General features: G+C 37.1%; 1 protein-coding gene across 8 annotated transcripts in view; it reads left to right on the plus strand.

The window, feature by feature from the left end:
• The window catches only part of PCDH9 (protocadherin 9), a 708,470-nt gene that overhangs the window by 12,131 nt on the left and 675,983 nt on the right, over nt 1-20,356 (plus strand). The window contains exon 3 of one of the 8 annotated variants that reach the window (XM_074859543.1): nt 15,826-15,910. The exons of the other annotated variants lie outside the window; for them this stretch is intronic. Coding sequence (XP_074715644.1) covers nt 15,826-15,873 — 48 coding nt within the window. The 3' untranslated portion in view covers nt 15,874-15,910. The remainder of the gene's footprint in view (nt 1-15,825; nt 15,911-20,356) is intronic. 8 annotated transcript variants of the gene reach the window in all.

The following is a 20,356-nucleotide window of genomic DNA, read 5'->3' on the forward strand; positions in this document are numbered from 1 at the left end:
TTTGCAGATACAAGATCTAGGTAGCATTTTAAAATAGCAACCTCTCCCCACTCCAAAAAAAATCGGATATTCTCACTGGCTGATGGCTGAAAGAGGATAGCTATTGATATTGATTTGTAAAACACTTAGTAGCCTCAAACTGATATTCATACATTCTCCCTCATTCCTTCCAGCCAAAGTAAGTGTTAGATGCAACTACTTCTATTTGTAATTTGCAGGATATTCTTAGTACCTCCTAGGCTTTCATGTGTTACTAGTAAGAAAATTCTGTGACTGATTTTCTTAAATGTTAAAAAATGTTAAATATCTACCTGAACAGTATTTTTGATCAAATGAGTGATTTTAGCCTATGCCTTATATGGTCATATAGCCTTTAAAACACCAAAAAAAGTAAGAGGAAGACCATGTTTCAGTTATGAATGGTATTTACCATTCTTATAGTCTCTTGCTGATTGGTAGCTAACAGTAATATCTCTTAAATGGCTAAACCTGACAGATGCAAACTTCTGTCACATAATCTGTGCTCCTTCAAAATACATAAGGTTATGGAGGCAATTGTGTTTCTAATGTAAAGGTGTCTGTAAAATACGTATGTTTCTATATATGATGTATATATGACGTATATATCAGGTTATTATAGGAAGTGTTTACTCACATTCGTTAAGAGAAAGAAACAATTTGCAACTGAACTTCATAGTGGAATACTTTCACCACTGAGGTTTATGTGAGTCTCTTGTCTTCTCCTACCAGTATGTTTTGGAAGAAAGTTTTAGCAAAAGTTTGGTTTTACAGGAAGGAGTCCATGAGCTCCAGAATAGGATGCAGACTCATGAATTTTGATTTAAGAGAACACCTCCTTCCTGTGTAGAATAAGATGCAGAGCCTGAAGGGAAGTGATATTTAATCCCTGTTTTTAGTAGGGTAGGTTTTGGGAACACTGTTGCTATGCCAGTCCCTCTCCTTGCAGCATGTAATGAATATATCTGATCATTATGGTTGCTTCAGGTGCCCAACTTCTGATTGTGGATCTAGCCTAATTTCTGTAAATGGTGTTCACAAAAACTATGATTTGTATAATTTTCAACAGTGTACTTAGCTGCTAGCACCTGTGCACACGGTACCTGATTTTGCTTCTGCTGACATTATGGTGGGATTCATCTTGTCTAACTTCTAATTGTATGCCAAATCTAGTTTGTTTCATTGGGTTCATGATCTACTTTACCCTAAAGAAAATATGCTGGTTTAAACTGTTTCCCAAAGCTGATGTATACAGTTGGGTGAGATGCATCCCATACCAGTGAAGAGTATGATCCAGTGAAGAGTATGATCCAGTCCACTTTTCTCACTGAAGTCGAGAGAAGGGCTTTAAGGGTATGTATTTCTTTAAGTAAATGCATTATTTGAATAGTGTATATGCATACAAAATTGTATAATATGCACAGTTGCCTTTGGGAAATTATTCTTCAGATTATGGTTCAAATTCAAAGGCTCCTGAATCAACAGAAAGGCCTTTACTGAGTTTTTATTAAATTGTTATCTGGCCATTTGTACAGCTGTCTATTTTAGGAAGACGGTGCAATGAAACACCAGTTATTTTGTTCTGGTGCTGTTTCAAGTATTTCTGTTTTTCCTCAACACTGCATGTTCCTTGATACCTCATTCTGTGAACGTGAGTAGAGAAAAAGGAAGTTGTAAACTTTTGATCTCTGCCCTTGGTCATATCTGGCTGTTCGCATTATAGTGCAAAAATGCTTCTTTTACCTCTCTGGTTTAGGTATGTGTCTATAGCAGTATGAATTTTCAGTCACTTGTCAGATTGTTTTACTTTTGCCATTTCAAAAATACAGGTCAAAATATCAGTGAAGTGCTAGTGTTACCAGTAAGAGAATTTGAAATTGCCTTCAGTTTGTGAAAACAGTACCCTGAAACGTGGATTACATTGAAGTCTGTGGCATCTAGAGCAGCAGGAGGTAGACTACGCACCAACAGCAAAGCCTTAGTCATCTCCCATATTTCTAACAACTGCCAGATAAATAAAAAAATAAATTAAATCTGCATCTGTATAAGGGCAGTAAATGTTGCCTGTTGAAATTTAATCTCTCCCCTGTACAGGAGATGGACTTTCCTATTTGAGATTTCATCAGTTTCATTTCAGAAAGCTGTTACATCTGTCAAACATTTCAGTTTGAAATGAATGCCTGATTTTTTTTGCCTTTGTGTGCTGCAAGAGCACCAGGTTGTCAATCAGCAGAAATACAAAATGAGACAAGATAGGTGATCCGCTACTATGATTGGCATTTTATTTTTATTTTACAACCCTTTTTTCTTCCTCAAACTGCAATGACTTAAAAATGGCAATGCTTGTCTATATTGTAGAAACAGATAAGAAACATGGATATAGTGAAGGGAAGTCACCCTTGGTTCGCCCCAGTCCTGTTTGTCGTGACTTCTGATGGCCATCCTTTTGAGAGTACTGGTACAGTCCAGGTGGACAGTGAAGCTGTAGGTGGCTATCGCTATGAATTGTATGAATGTCAATCTTGTGTGAATGAGATGAAAATATATTGTATGAATGAGATTTAAATGCACTTACTTTGTTTTTCTTCATTTTTGCTATAGAATTGATACATTGCAACAAACCTCGCAATCCATAATATTTACCTGGTAGAGCAGGACCACTTCTGGGTGGGCTGTGTAGGCTTTCAGAGAACCTTTGGCAAGTAATTTGAGTCTTGTGACATTTTTGGTTTTCTAATCTGCTTCCCTGATACAAATCAGAACTTTTGTTTCTTAATGTGATTTTTCAAATTCTGGACTAAGAAATTGTCAAAATGGTAGGCGCTCTTCAAGAGTTTTAAGAAACTGATGCACTTCTGTGGTTCTGTGATGTGTCTATTGATAGCATCCCTGCCGAACATCCCTGCCTTTCACTATTACTCAGCTTTGCTCAAATCTAGGCTTTGGCTGCCTTCTGTGCTTTAGCAGTTGATTAAGAAATATTCTAATCCGTCACACAGTACCAAGAAACTAATGGCTTGTGGAGTATTTTAGTCTTCAAGCTTGCACTATAAATGATATGAAAAATAGTGTCATTTGGCTGATGCTTAAATACATCTCTTTCTTTTATGAGATATTGTCTCTGTCCTTTCTTGTTTCTCTTTTTAATCTCCTCTTTCAATCTCTGAGAACACTTATTTCCATAAAACATATTAGAAATCTGAGATTTCCTGTCAAATTAATACTGTCACAGTAGAGAAGTGGCACATTTTGTGTACGATCTGTTGTAGCACACCCAAGTCGTAACCACACGTTGCTGTAGGTAAGGACTTGTAGTGAACCAACTGGCTTTGTCAAGATTCAAAGATGTGAAGCATTTGGAAGTGTATCTGGATAGAAACATAATATGGGAAGTAAAACACTTTCAAAACTAGATAGGTACTTGCTTTGACTTGTTCCAGTAGATTTAAAAGAATCAAATAAGAATGAATTATAATTATTAATACAAATATGAGAAGAAAATCTATTCCTGCAATATGTAACACATTTACCCTCTGTAGCTCAGTGACATACTACATTTGGATTGCAAAACTGAGCTGAAGGTTTGGCAAAGCAGAAACCTAACTTCATAACCATGGCTTTGCAGACATGTTAGGTGGGACAGCTCCTTCTGGTTATAATTGCAACTGAGGGGGTAAATGTATCTGGTGTTAAGTTGCATGTCAAAATCTGAAGTATGTTTAGTGCACTTGTTAGTGCTAAAAGCGGGTGTAGGATGAACAGAGATGGCGGGTTTTGTAGTGCTATGCACCTGCATTTTAATACTGACCAAATCTGATTCACTGGTAATTGATATTATATAGGCATCCTAGATATGCATTATGGAGGAGTGAAGCTAGTTTCATATGGTATAATGGCTTGTATGAATCATTTTCCTTCAGAGCATTTGTATTATAGACATACTCAACCAAAATCGTCTGTATCTATCTTCACCTACAGCTGCTGTAGTCCAGTGCAATGCTGTAGTACCAGCTAGCCTTCTGGATTTCACTAGCTATTTTTGTAGCCATCCTGTATCTGTCATAGTTAAAACAAGTGGAGAAAATATTTATTTAATATATGTTTTGCTTACTTGCCTTTTTTTCAAAATAAGATTGTTCATACTTTTCTCACAGATGGTATAATGCATTCACAATTTGTAATAGGTGTGGTATCTCACTGAGACTTATGATAGAAAATTGTATCTGAAAGCAACAGCAAAAAATGTAAATCACAAAGCAAAACAATGGAGATTACAACTCAGTAACTGGATAGTGCTTCTTGAATTCAGCAATTTGAAAGGGAGATTGGGATGAGAGGTGAAAACATTCATGTATCTTTACATTTCAAATGGTTAAAAGCTCAGTGTGGATGTCTGGACTTGTAGGAAAACTTCCTCTTTTAATAAGAAAGCTGGCAGCGCTGCTGTGATATACAGGATGTCAGTGATCCCTGTGTCTGCTTGTTTAAAGCAGCATGCTGAGCACTTTTCAGCAGAGCAGTTTCATGCAATGCCTACTAAGACGCTTTATAGATGGTGCAGATCAGCTCCAGACAAAGTACTTCTTGTTGCCATTTATGATTGTTATCTGTCATAAATATGTCATAGAAGCACTTCCCAATTTCAGTACTTTCATTCTTTGGATCAGTGGTGACCACATTAAAAAACATTCTACATTCGCTATCTCACACTTGGTATTTTTTAACATTTTCATGTCTTAGTGATAAATACAAGCCTAGCTTGTGTTCAGTATTGTTGAAGTTCATTTCAGGAAGCCTCTAGCTACTGAAGAGTGTTATATCTTACTTCCTGCTGTCCTCAGTAAAGATAGTTGGGGGTCAGGAGAGCCCTCTGCACTGTGCTGCTGCTTGCTACTGCTCATGACATTTGGTGTCTGATAGGGATGCTGTGATAGCACCTTCAATTAAAAGCCATAGGCAACAAGCATAACAAAGAGAATCCTTAAGAATGCTTAACATTATGCCATTGCCTGGACTAGAATAAAACCAGCATGAGAATAAATTGGCTATGTTAGCTTAATTGTGATCTTCACCTAAGCGCTGCCCATGAGACCTTAGACCTAGCAGAAAACTCTAGCTGAAATATTGAGTTTTTTCTGAGATTGCTTAAATTTATCATATTTCTGTCAGAAAATACTAACACAATTCTATTCCAGTTTTAAAGCCTTAAGCTTTTGCTGCCTGTTTTGGGTTTTCATTACTTTTACGTGTATACAGTTACACAGATAATGAGAAACCCGCAAAACCTGCATATGTAACATCGCTCTGCAACTATTTACCACCTCATTAGTTTTTTCAATAGCAAAGATAAGTTAGCATTCTGTCATGAAATTTGAACTGCCACCACATCCAGCTGAAGCTTATAAACCACAGCATAACTTTCACAAAGTGCATTAACTCTCGCACCAGAAGATGCACTCTTGTAAACACAAAAAATTCATATGACTTTTTATATCTGTGAAGCCAATTTGTTTGACATTTTCTCCTGTAAATTTTGCTGCTCTTAGAAATCTTCTAAAATACAAAGGGAGAAATTTAGTTTTTGTGTAATTCTGCACAACTCAATTGACTGAGATAGACTTGATCTCATTTACATTTGGACTGTGCTGTGCACTCATTACTCTTTAAACATCATGTGCCTTTTTCTCATTTTTATTAAGGCTCTATCTTCACTGGAAAAAAAAAAAAAAGGTGTGTTCTACATCAAGATTGCTATTATGAGGTATCTGTCTAAATGTAAAATCTCATGGAGACAAGAAGCAAGTATTTCATACCTTGATGTAGCTGGTCGAGGTCAGCCCTGAACAATACACCTGGGGTTGATCTCAACTGGATGTGTACAGGTGAAACTACAATACTTTATCATTAGCAGGATTTTATACTGCATTACTTACTTCAGTGTAAAATCGTGTTACACTATCTTGCAATCTAAAGGTGCCTTTGAAGTTATAAATTACATGTGTACTTATCATAGGTCCTTTTACACTTCTAAAGTGATGCAAAGTGAATCTCTGCCCTGCTGTCTGGCAAAACCATACAATTTGGTCCTGTGGCTGAATTAAAGTCCTTGTTGGACTTTCACATATATTGCTGGTCATATTAGCAGTAGTACCCCTAAAAGTTGCCGCCAGGCTTGCATTACCATCTGGTATAATTCCAATGCATTTTCATACCTTCTTCAATGTTGGTGATACCATTTTGCAAACTATGCACAATTGCATCAATGATTGCAGCTGCATACAATGTTTATAACTCAGTCATCCCCCCAGACTGAAGTAATATGAAGCATCAAAATCAAACATTAATTCAACACAGGCCATTAAGTCATGATAGCTATGGTATAGATGTGCCTGTATTCAATTTTTACTTCATTAAAACATAGTATTTTATAGGAAGCATGATCAGAATGAAACATTTCATCCACAGTCTACTCCATGTTGACAATAAATGAGTAGAATAGGAACAAATGTCAGTTCCTTTGAAAGTGAGGTGAGCAGTCCTGAGCATGAGTTGCCTTCTCCAGTTTTTTTGTGCTCTAGTTTGAGTCTGCCTGCTCCTAAGAATGCACTTCTCAGTGTATGTCTCCCACCTTTGTTAAAGTGTCTCCTGAAATTGTCCATAGGTTTGGATTGCTGTCAACCGAAGGGTTACCATTCCTTTAAAACCACCTTTAAGATTTGCTGTTTATTTTAGGTAAGCAATCTGGATGAACAGTTGTTTTATACCTCTTAAAATGTTCCTTTACTGTTGTCTCATCTCTTAATTTTTGATCTAAACTCAATGACTTTTTTTTTTTTTTTTTTTTTTACTTTCTGGTTCTGAACTTTCTAGGTAATTTGCTTCCCTCATAACCTGCACAGATGCTACACCCATCTAAGGATTCTCTTGTTTTCAATATACTTTTTTTCTATTATTATTATTTCCCCCACAAAGGTACCTAAAAGACCACGTATTTGGTTCACAGTCAGTAGTTACCCAGTGTGAGACATTTCCTATTCGCATGTGATACCAGCTGGCTGCTGCTTCCAATTATGCCATATGCTGGAAAGCAGAGCTGTTGAAGTATTGGAGTCAATGTTATAATCAAACTAGTTAAGAAGGTAGCAGTGTGTCTCATAAAGGGTTCTGGACAATGTCTGATTCCTGCCATAAGCAAAATACTGACAAGTCCTGCTTTGTTTTGCTGCTTTTTCAGGTGGCAAAAAGCTAGACATACATTCATTATATTGTAAAATCACAACCTTCGAGATCTTGCTGAATCTGCCCTACAGCTATTTATCACATGATTGCAGGGAATGAAAATAACATTTTTCCTTCTACTAGGAATATGTTGCTAACCTTGAGGCAAGATAGTGCATAATTTTATGTGTGCCTAGTCTTGCTGTTATATATAGACTATTTTGAGATGAATCAGTGTTATCATTTCCCAGAATTTAGCAGTAGTGCTTTACCAGAGCCAAGGAGATTTCATATACTTAGGCTCTTGGCTGCGACAGTGACCAGGGATCCCAAGTCTGAGTCACATTTACACTAATGCCATTTTATAGTCATGGAAAAAGGCCAAGAAGATGCTAATATCATTTACTCCCAAGTTAAATTTTTTTTTTTGTTGAGGTTAGAACTGCATGTAAACTGCATTTACTCTGTGTAAAGGCTATCTGAACCCAATTCTGATTTCACATCCATTAATTTTATGTTTGTGAAATTACAGCTATTAATTGATGTTTTTGTTTGCAATCAACGGTTGAATCCGTCTCCTCATGACTGTGCAATAATCCCTCTTTCTTCCTCCCCCAAGCAACTGCAGGAGATTCAGAGATCTCTTAAGACTTTTTTTCTTTCCTGTGGCACCCATCTTTCTCTTGCAGTTTCTTGAGTAATCTCTGGTTTTTAATATGAAGTATTAATTCACTTTAAATAGCAAGAATTAGGGAAACTGCAGCTCAGTCCCTCTCCACAATTACCAGTTTAAACATCAAGTTGCCTATCTGATGCTTTTCTAAGTATAGCTCTACTATAGCTGTGTACCTAATATGTAGCTCTGACTTCTTGGTTTACTTTGTTTGCAGGGTGACCTGCAGCGAGTAGTTTTCAGCACATTGAAATAGTTTCTGATACTACATAGACACTTTCTATCATGGCCCACTTTTAAGCTACTTATGTATATAGACAGCATTTTTTAGATATTGTCTAAAGATAAACATTTCCAGAATGCAATTTCCATCTACATAAATTAAGTTTCAGTTTTTAATATTTGTGATACTTTAACATTTTAAGAACAGCAAGACAGCATGAAATTTGTAGAAAAAAATTGAGGCATCTACTAATGAAAACAGTTGAATATGCAAATCAGGCTACATCCACTGTTTTAAGAAATAAAATACTCCTGAGTGTAGTTTTTAGCATCATCTGTTATAAAATAGATGTCATTATTTTTAAGCATGGGGGACAAAAGAATCGCATTTATAGTCCATGGATCTGTGGTATTTTGAGGTAGTTTAACAAAATGGTGAGATGCATTATACTTAATCCAAACCCACTGGAGCTTCACATTATGCTGTTCCAACTTGCTGTGTGAATTTTCTTTTGGGGATTCCTAGTTGATTAAAGCTTGATAAAAACAAACATCAGAAAGGGAGAAGTTTCATTTTACTCTCTTCTGGATTGAGATAGCTGTCCCAAAATATAGGTGTGAAAGCAGCAGTCCACTTTTGCAGACTTCGTTGGGGCAAAAAATACTGTGATAAATTCTGGAGAACATACTCAGGCAAAATGCCCATTTGTTTTATTGAGAATTTTGCCGGATTAAGACCTGTTTTACCCTTATCTCTCAGTTTCTTGGACAAACTGTGTTGACTCTGATCCAGTAAAGTAGAGCAAGCTTCCTAATCTGGCACATTAAATAAAAGCTCAGCTGGGAAAGGAATGCAGTATTTTGTCTTTGCATTTCAATTGAGTTGAAACTTCTTATTTTAAGCTTAGGCTGTGAGAATCATCTCCAAGCAGTGTAACATCATTTACAAAGTCAGGTGATAGATGCTTGTACTGAATGCAAGTGTATGATAGGACACATCTCTCCTGTTAATAAAAACAAAAATAAATAAATGCAGTGTTCAGACTTCCTTATTCAGTTCTTTCAAGCAACTCTGTTCTGACTTCAGCACTCCTGCTGTTTCGAGTCATGGACCACAGACAGTGTATTATGCTAATCTGTCTGCTGGGCAAAAACCCAGTTGAGAGTAGTTGAAAGTCTAAAAGAAGTTTCACTTTTGACCACATCCCTGTTTTGAACCAAATTTGCCAATGTAGAAAGGCTTGCTACCTCTAGAGGCATGGAGAGAATCTTGCACCTCTTCCTTAAAACTCTGGCGGCCTTTTTTCTTCATTTTGCTTCCTTTCCTCGTGGGAAATTACTCATATTTTAGCAGTGTAATAACAAAAAGGGTTGCACTTTTTATTTCTAAAACAAATGAGCATTTTTTTCCACTTGTACTGAGACTGCAATCTCTGCCAAATATCTGAAAAGAAATCACCAACTGTTCTGTAATTCTTTAAGCAATTACCATTGAATACACACACTATGGTTGAAAATGCAATAAATACACAGAACTTCAGCAAGGAAAATCTAACACAAATCATAAACAAGTAACTGATGCAAGTAGTAACATACATATTTTTTATGTTAATAAATATAAATTATGAAATAAAAGTACATTGTAAGTAATCCCATGAGTGATTTAGTGTATCGTCTCATCACATGGTGAATGTAAACTGAATGCTTGTAACCTTATTTATCTCCCAGGAATACTAAAAATACTCCTTTTGATATACAGAAGTATTTGTTAAGAAGCTTACCAAAACAATATGGTGGGCTTAGACTAAGATCATACCAGAAGGTCCATCCTTCAGTTCTCTGACTCATAAGAAGAAACAGATTGTGTCAAATGGAAAGTGAGAAATAATGTAATCTAACCAATCTGCACTTTGGCAGAGTCATTGTAGGCTAGTTGAGGTTTCTTGCCTATTCTCAGTTAAGATAGGTATTTGACACAATATTGAAGAACTGACCATTTTAATTGTGAATATGTTTTCCTGGAAAGCAAAACTTAAGTTCAGAGGAGTCTTTATTGGTGGTCTAGTTAAATAGGGCTCCTCAGGGTCAACCAGCAGGGCGAACCAGTTGGTTGCATCAGTACTTGCACAAACCCTGATTTGGGAACTGTGGTACTTAAGAGAGCCCAGGAAAAAATCGATACTTGCTTCCTTCACAGTTTTTATTGCGTCCCCTGAAGCCTTCTGTCCGTGATTCCTGTTGATCTTTGAAGTCTGTAAAGTTTTTTTTCTGGGGCTTGGGAATTGTCACTTTTTAGAAATCTATTGATGAAAGTTTTGTGACTCCGTCTCTTTTTGCTGAGATTGTAGACTTAGTTTTTCTGTCTCTTTAAGGCGCTTTTGCTTCTCTTCCTATTGTATAACCAAAGGTAGCAAGAGTATTCTTACCTTTTTCCTCTCTTGCCCTGACTGCATGCTTACCGTTTTTCACCTTTGCTTTATTTCACAGGAGAAAGGTTACTCCCACAGAGTAACCATTATTTGTTACGAAGTGAATCATACGTCTGTTTTATGTTACTGGCTTGTGCTGTTTTAGCAACGGTTAGTATTAACTATGTAGGCTTAAATATCACATTTAGGTTTGGAATCCTAAACTATAAAGCTTCCCTATTTCCTAAATCAATCCATTTAATTCTGTATAAATGAGAGCTATTTCAAACAGAACAGACAAAAATACTTATATGGGATATAATGTTGCATAGTCCCTAAAAATATTTTTTTTTAAAAAATTGTATATATATATTTATATAAATTTAAATGTGTTTTAGAATAGAGAAATACCATTATTGCTATTTTAGTAGCGAGTAAACTGAGGTATAGAGAAACGATGTCTTAAAGGTAACATTTTTAAAGCCAAGGATAGAATGTGGATTAAAGACTAGGTACATTAGATGCAGTGCCCCTTATGTGGAATAGTTGTTGAATGATATTTTAATGGAGGAAAACATAACAGTGTTAGCAAGCTGAGAATGCCAACACAACATCAGCAGTTATTTGCATAGTATTGTCAGGGACAGCTATTCTGGAGACAATTCAGTGAATCAGAGCTGTTTGATTAATCAAATCAAGTCTCTGTTGTAGCAATGCAAAGAGGTTATGTCTGCTGGCAATCTGATTTGAAATCAAATGTTTATGGATTAATGAACACAAGACAATTGCTTCTAAGCCTCTTTTCAAGCAAAATCTTAGGTCTTTAGAAATGTGGATAAGTAGGGAATGATTAGCTGGGTCTGACAGCACAAGTGAGAATTTATCTCCTCAAATATACACTCTTTACAATTAAAGAAAATCCAAGCAATTAAAAGCAGCCAAAATAAAACAAAGAACAAAATTTAAAAGTTGTGTTTGTTATTTTATTAACATATGCTAATATAAGCAAATTGTAATCATAGTTACATTACATACTAATTGAACAATAAACTTAACAGAGCTATGTCGTTTCATATCAACTGAGGATCTATCCCACAATCTGCTTTTTAAAAAGCAGTCCAGGCCTCATCTTCAGATGACCCTTGCACTTTAATGTATTGAAAAAAAATCATTCTTTCTTTCTTAGCAGTTGTTGTTCATTACATTACCTTTAAAAACTGTGAACAATGTGCATATTATAAAAGGAAATGTGTAACCCATTTGAGCATAAAAGAAAGTTCTTCTGCTTTTATAGGAATTGACTCAGAAATAATTCAGGTACAATTTTGTGTTCCCTTTGGTCTCTTTCTTCTCTGAGAAGGCGCTCTGCTTTGGTTTGATACTAAATTAGTTATATCTAAATGCCACCTTCATTTCTGCCCCCACTGAGCTTAACAGTTAATGTTCCAAGCTAGAATAAAGAAATCCTTGCTTTCATATTTTATCCCATTCCCATGGTGCAGTCGACCAATAAGAAGCATATAGTTCTTACCGAGTTAAGAGAATAGCAGCACTTCTCTGAAGAAAATTGGCTGGCTTTCACTCAGTACATAAAAAAATCATCAATTAAAAATGGAAACAGCTGGAAATGAACATCTTTCTCATGTCAAAGGTGAATTTCAAACTGCTCTTTGATTTGACTTTCCCTTTATTTGTTTTAAGATGATCATCATTATTTTGCAATGACTCTCTTATTTGCTAAGGTAACAGCGATAGCATTACCTGCTTGGGCTTGGTTTTGGAAAACTTGACTATGTGTAACATTTGGTCTACAAGTAGCTGCACTGGCTTCTGTGTACAAGAAAACTGAATCCTAAGTTCTTAGAGGGATGAAATTTGTATCAGAACAGTTTAGGGTTATCAAAAGACATCCATTAAAATCTGTGGGAATTTTATAATTGATAAATACTTTTTAAAAGCCTACCCTTTTGCTTTATGTTAAACTCATGAGGATCACAGAACTAATTCCTGAGGGTGTTGTCTGCTACTTCACCTGAAAGATGATCTATTCTGGAGGTTAGACATTTAGTGATGACAGTAGTTAATCTGAAAAAAAAAATAAAATAGCAGGATATCAGCCTCACTGTCTTAAAACTATAACAGGTAGATGCTGTTTTGTATAAGGAGAAAGTCCATGAACTGGCTATTTTGATCAAGTTTCATACTACATCATCATCTCAAGGTCATGATTCTTTTAGTGTGTAATAGTGACTCATTTTTTAGCTGCTTGCTTTAATGCTATTAATGTTGTTTGTTTTAGTTATTTTAGTTGCATTAGTTAGGACTAAAATAATTCAAGCAAGGAGAATATGATGTCACTCATCATCTTGCCTTATCACTATGCATGTACACGTGTAGATATGTGTACAGATACATACATGTTCTTGTATGTACAGGAGTATATATACTTACTGAAATATATATAATTGGAAATTGGCCAATGTGACACCCATATATAAGAAGGGTCAGAAGGATGATCTGGGAAATTACAGGCCTGTCAGCTTGGCTTTGGTGCCCGGGAAGCTGATGGAGCAGCTCATCCTGAGTACCATCATACAACACATGTGGGAAAACCAGATGATCAGGCCCAGTCAGCATGGGTTTATGAAAGGCAGGTCCTGCTTGACAAACCTGATCTCCTTCTATGACAGGGCAACCAGCTTATTGGATGAGGGAAAGGCTGTGGATGTTGTCTACCTTGACTTCAGTAAGGCCTTTGACACCGTTTCCCACAGCATTCTCCTGGCAAAACTGGCTGCTCATGGCTTGGATGGGCACAGGCTTTGCTGGGTAAAAAACTGTCTGGATGGCCGGGCCCAAAGAGTTGTGGTGAATGGAGTTAAATCCGGTTGGCAGCCGGTCATGAGTGGTGTCCCCCAGGGCTTGGTTTTGGGGCCACTCCTGTTTAACATCTTTATTGATGATCTAGACAAGGGGATCGAGTACAACTTCAGTAACTTTGCAGATGACACCAAGTTGGGTGGGAGTGTTGATCGGCTCAAGGGTAGGGAGGCTCTGCAGAGGGATTTGGACAGGCTGGAGCGATGGGCTAAGGCCAACTGTATGATCTTCAATAAGGCCAAATGCCGGGTGCTGTACTTGGGCCACAACAACCCCCAGCAGTGCCACAGGCTTGGGGAGGAGTGGCTGGAGAGCTGCCAGTCAGCGAGGGACCTGGGGGTGTTGATTGACAGCCGGCTGAACATGAGCCAGCAGTGTACCCAGGTGGCCAAGAAGGCCAATGGTATCCTGACTTGTATCAGAAATAGCGTGGCCAGCAGGGACAGGGAAGGGATCTTACCCCTGTACTCGGCCCTGGTGAGGCCGCATCTCGATTACTGTGTTCAGTTTTGGGCCCCTCGCTACAAAAAGGACATTGGATTACTTGAGTGTGTCCAGAGAAGGGCAACAAAGCTGGTGAAGGGTCTGGAGCACATGTTGTACGAGGAACGGCTGAGGGAACTGGGGTTGTTTAGCCTGGAGAAGAGGAGGCTGAGGGGAGACCTCATCGCCCTCTACAACTACCTGAAAGGAGGTTGCAGAGAGCTGGGGATGAGTCTCTTTAACCAAGTAATAAGTGATAGGACAAGAGGTAATGGCCTCAAGTTGCACCAGGGAAGGTTTAGACTGAATATTAGGAAGCATTTCTTTACAGAACGGGTTGTTAGGCGTTGGAATGGGCTGCCCAGGGAGGTGGTGGAGTCCCCATCCCTGGAGGTGTTTAAGAGTCGGGTTGACATAGCTCTGAGGGATATGGTGTATTTGGGAACTGTCAGTGTGAGGTTAATGGTTGGACTAGGTGATCTTCAAGGTCTTTTCCAACCTTGATGATTCTGTGATACTGAGGATTCTACCTTAAAGAAAAGACACAATGCTGGCCAAAGGTATATTATTCATGTTGCCTAAAGAATATGCATTGGTATGTAGTTAATAGCTAAAGAGTCATAGGAAGGAAGTTCAAAGTAATTTTCAACACTTTCAGAAAGACCAACATTACTTCTCTTATGACTAACCCAAAACTGCTTTACATTTTCAAGTTGAGAAGTCTACCAGGTCCTCAGGTAGTACTGGACACTCTCTTTGTTTATGAAAACAGATAAGGATCTAATTTAATGACGATAAAAAGAGATGCCAGACATTACAATGACCCGTCTGAAAATATAGTGCAATTGCAGTCCAAATCGACGTGAAGCTTATCCCACAGAGACCTATGGCATATATACATCAGAGGTGAATCTATTCTGTAGGAATGCCTTTAGACAAAAGCATGATAGAAGGCAGAAGAGATGAACAGTTTGTAACTGCCAGGCTCTTCCTTAGCAAGCAGTTCCCTGGCTGTATCCCTGCTGCTTACAGGCTAAATGAGAACTAAAACAGCTAGGGATGTCATTAAGGCATTGGCTAGCATGTGGTAGGAGAGAGTTTCTAACTGGAAGAAATCACATGGTACCTCCACATGAATATTTGTTATTGCATTTGGGTTTACTTGCATTTATTGTCTGTTTCTTGATGTGAAAGTCTTCAGGATTGCAACTACATGGATTTTTGGTCCTGTAGGACCTGGGCAGATATTTTCAAAATTTCACTCAGGGAAACACCATGCTGGGACTGAGACTGAGCTGTCAGGTACCACAATTTTCATGTGAAGGGGTGTAGCCTATTGCATTGTGCTAGAAGATAAACTCCTTGTCATCATCATGGCTTGTATGGGTAGTCGTGGCATGGTTGGGTCCTGCCTGTGTTGATGAGCAAAGTTCATATGTAAATGTAGTTTGGGCTAATGTAGGCAGCAGTGCAGACTGGTGTGACTTGTTTTGAAGTACATGGTACCTGCCTGTACTAGTATCACCTTTAGAGAACTGCTAGGGTCAGAATTAAACACTCAAACTTTCTTTTCCAGTAAGATTTTCTGTCAGATATTGGTTTTGCATCATTGCTCAGCATGCATTAAGATCTCTTAAACTAATAGCATTGAGCCTTTTATTTTCATGTATGAAATTGCATTTTGCTGTGTTTTACTGTAAGAGTATCCTGCTGTTTTGAACACTGTTGCAAGGACACATGGCTGGTATTACTGGTAGATAATTTCTGATTATATTTAGTATTATAAATGTTGACATTTGACAGTGAAATCTCAGATATTTTTAAACCTAGTCATAGAAAATTATTTCTAGTTTGCCAGAATGTGTTAAATTTGGGTTAGGCTTCAGTACTCCTATCAAGCTTATATATGATTTTTCTGCACAGAATTTTCCACATGTTATGCTCTGTGTACACCAAAACAAACAAAACTAGCTCAATGGTCTGGAGGCAGCATACACTGCACCCATGGGTGAGTAAAGCTGATTCATGCAACAGTATGCTAAGAAACAGAAGTGGTGTGTGGCAAGGCTATAGATCATGTAATCACTCATGACTGCTGTTCTAGTGGAAAGGATAAGATCTTGCTGGACTTCTGAAGGATGAGATAGTAGTGAGAGAACAATACGTCCAAAAGACAGATCTGAGAAGTAAAAATGTTACAACTTTAAATATCTGAGAAAGTTAAGAAGAGGTTTATTTTAAAATTCCTATTTTGTGGTTGATTGTGAAGCTTTGTCTTCATATTTTTGGTTTCATATTTTTTTTGTGATTTATTTACTTATTTATTTTCTTTCAGAATTAAAATACCTAAATTTTACTAAATTTTTTCTTAATTAAAGATTGTGGTTGGATATGTTACTGAATACAGACCTTAGCACAGCTAATAAGCAAACAAGCTTTTCTGTAAAGGCTTCACTAGATAATCAATCTCAAGTCCTGGCTGGGAGCTTGTAACTGTTACTTTTTCATGTCAGTAGAATTAAACCAAGGTTTACAAGTTTAAATTAATCAAACTGATGAAAGGCTGTTTTTTGTTTGTTTGATTCCCTAAAAAATAGATGAATTTGACCTCTGTATGGGAAAAAAAGATAGGGAGACACGTACTTGATTTGGGGTAGAAACCCCATGGCTTTGTGCATGTGCGTGTGTGTGTGCATGTGCATATGTGAGAGAGAAGATCGAGACAAATAGATTACTTTGCCGTGTAAAAATGTTGAATTAAAAAGAAAAACACTGGTGTTTATAGAGAATCTTGTATTTAACAAGAGCAGCTCTGGAAAGAACGCTCCCAGTAATCTCTCTTTAACTGACTCAACTGGAAGAAAGCCAAGTTGTTCAGTTGCACAATAGGTTGTAATCATGCGGGAGAGTTCCCAGTTGGGAGTTGAAAACTGAAAACCTGACATGCATAAGTGAATGAAGCTACCCTATGTGATGTGTTGATTTAAGATTTTTTTTGCCCTCCTTAAAAATAGACCTGGGCTTCTGCCTTTGTCTTGGTACTAAAGAGGCGACACTGTGAGACACAAAATTAGTTTAAAATTGACATTTTGGATGTCAGTGATAATTTGTCCTGATGTTATGGCTACTGGTTGTGATTGTGACAAGCAGGCTTGATCCAAGCGGGCACTTAAGAGCCAAATTTAATAGACGACCTTTGTAATTTTCTGCCTTGTGGACAGCAGAGACTTTCCAATGTTCCTTCACCACAACAATCAGGGATTACTAAATAACAAGTCCACAGGATTGGGGGGGTGGGAGGGGGTGGGGGTGGGGATTGAAAGGATTAATGGAGTATGACAAAATTGCACCTGAGGGGGAAAATCTGTAGCAGTTTTTGTGTGTTGATGTGGTACATCAGGCAAATTGGCAATTGCTACTGATCTTTACACATGCATGTCTTCAAATAAAGTGTGTGAAAGTCAAGCAGATGCAACTATGTGGCTAAGGCTGTCATAAACATTTATGTCATAACCATATAAATCACTGAATAGTATCGTTTTAAGTATTTCAATGATCAACTATATTAAGCATCAGTGGATTGTAGGCACTGTACTAAATCATTTTTTTACTCTGCTATAACCTCTTATCCTGCTAAACCAAATCCTAAAAAAGATTAAAAATGTAAGGTTAGTCCAACCCTTCTCTTCAAAGATAATTAAGAAAAGTTCCTGTTTAGGAAGAGTATTTCCAGCTTTAGAATTTAAAAATATATATATAAAAATTGGTTTACAGTGTGCATTCATGTGCTGACCTGATGTTAAATAAACCCCCTCTATCCCTATGTTAAACATCCATTTCTAAACAACAATAACAGTCTTAGCCCCAAGTTCTTATGGGATATTAATGTTTTTTAAATAAACTGTTCAGCACTATGAAACATCAGAAGTTTGTTAACAGATACTAGATTTATTTTCACACTGGATTAAACCAAGAATCCCACCACTGATGGCAGTGTATTTACATGAAGTAGAAACAAGGAGAAGCAAGAAGAGAGCTATTCAGTTTTATTTTAAAAACTCTTAATTTTTGTTTGGAAAGGCACTTATCTATTAAACATTGTTTATTTCCTCTATAAGAAAAAATCTAAACTTGGGAGTATTTTTTTGACTTATGTGGAAGTTTTAGATTTATGTTGTGTTCATGTTAGCTGAATTTAGCCTTTAGAGCAAGATAGTTTTCCTTTCTTCCCATTTTGGTGTAAACACTTAGTCATTAGGGAAAATAGCAACTGGTGCAAACAGTTAAACTTTTATCTATGCAGATCTACCCAAGAGAGAGAAAATTAAAGAAGAAAAATCACAAACACATTTATAAGTTGCTGTCTGAGGTCATCTCGCATGTTTTGTGAATTTTTTAGGAAATGCTTCTTCGGCAGTGTTGACTGAAGGTCATGTTGTTATTTAGACTTTTTACTAGTGGAACAGCAAATGATTCATTAGTTCCATTAGCTATCCTTTCTGCACACTGGGAAAAGCAAATGTAATTGTCAACTATTCCTACTGTATACTTAAGTTGTCAAGGATCCTGGAAGGCTTCAGTTATCCTCTTTGAAGATATCAAAGGAAGGGGTGGGCTATTTTGTGTCTTTAAAACAGAAATAGGGAAAAAATGTGCCACATAATGTAAGCTAAAATATTTCTTTTTAACCTAAAGTGACACTTTAATACAGAAACACTGGGCAGGTTTCTGACTGGTAAAGCTTCTGATTATTATTTTTTAAAAAAGCAGTTTTAAAGTAGAGCCTGTCAGCATGCCATTAGTGTTGTCTCTAAACCTGTCTTGTCTCTAGGAGCCATGCCAGGGACTTCTTGTTTCCCTTCCCTTTGGGTTCCTGAGGCAATCCATAGGTCTCACCCTGCATGCTGCTGCGTGCGGTGGACAGGCGAGCGTGGCATGACTGAAGTTGGTGGGCATGCTGCACTCTTCTTGCATGGATATCAGGCAAAATCAGGGTGCATATTTTTACAGCTTTTCTCCATGAAGTTTCTGGTGGGTTAGTGGACAGCAAAAGTGAAAAACATCAGGTGGATCTGCAAAATCATTAGCATTTCTTCCTGCTGTTAATGGGGATGACAGCTGAAAGCCTGGTCTACTACATCTAGCATGAAAAAGCAAAGGGAGGTTCCAGGACTGTAGCCCAGCCAAAAGTGGGCTACATATGAATTGGAGCATCTGGCCTCTAAGAGATCATTCCTATTAGGTAGTGTTTTGCAGAGAGAGAGTAAACTTTTTCTCCATAGAAGAGACAGTTATATGGAAAAGACAGTGAGGCTCTTTGGTGCAAGACGCTTCATTTTAACTGTGGTGAAGAGGTCCAGGAAAAGTAGGTAAGCAAATCCACATAGCATGGATTTTTGTTCACCCTACCCATGTACTTAAAAGAAATAGTGTGCTCTCTTCTGCTGATCTTAATGTCCCAGACATCCTTGGTGGTGGTTAAAAATCCACCATTAGTTATTACACATTTCAGCGTATTCCTTTTATTTTGTCAATAATGAATGCAAAGCTGTCTTGTCCTTTCAATGCTTTGAGCTGTTCAGGTAACACATTGCTGACTGGTTGGACACGAATCACGTAACCCTACTATGCTTTGTCTGAAAGGAAAGTACAACTTTTATTTCATTATTGGCTAACTAATTTTCTGGTATGCTTTTCCTAGAGTTTTGAGTCCCACACCCGCAATACATGGTTTAATTGTGGTGCCAAAAACTTAAATTTCTCTTTAAAGATGCAATTTTACATCCTGACTGTAAAATAATTAATAGTTTGCTGCTTACTCTTCTATCCTGAAAAAGGAAACACATTCTGCATATTTCTTAAGACATAACTTTGTCACTATGTGATGATTTTTCTCTAAAACATGAAAAAAAAATGGAAAAGGAGGTCCATCTGTTGGGAAAAGTTTTGCTCTGTGTGTGATATAATGTAATGAGTAATCATAAATGTAAAACACTTGATGTGACAATTTCCTATATAATGATTATGCAGTAGTTAGTAGCCACAGTATACTATATTACTCCTGTTATGTATTTTGGAGGTGGACGCTATGGATTCATAGTATGGTTTAACTTGTATAAGTAGTATCAGTCCATCTGAGGGATGCTCTTTCCCCAGGTTGAGAATTATGAATTTACAGTGTTGATTTTTTGAATCTTACGAGCCACTACAGAGTGGAAAATATTTAAGGATAGCAGTGTATGTATTTCTATATGTTACTGAGTGTTAAAATAAGCAATCAATTGATTGTTAAATAAACTAATATATATATAATGCATTATATTTATGCACAGAATAGCTGCAAATATCAGGTGAAGTGTTTCACTTTTATTGTAGTAATAGGCACCATTGCTATGTATTTATCTATGCATAGTTTAGGAGAGAAGAAGATGCTGTTAATGATTCTGTAATATTT

The sequence above is a fragment of the Strix uralensis genome, chromosome 2 (assembly GCF_047716275.1).
Source record: "Strix uralensis isolate ZFMK-TIS-50842 chromosome 2, bStrUra1, whole genome shotgun sequence".
NCBI lineage: Eukaryota > Metazoa > Chordata > Aves > Strigiformes > Strigidae > Strix > Strix uralensis.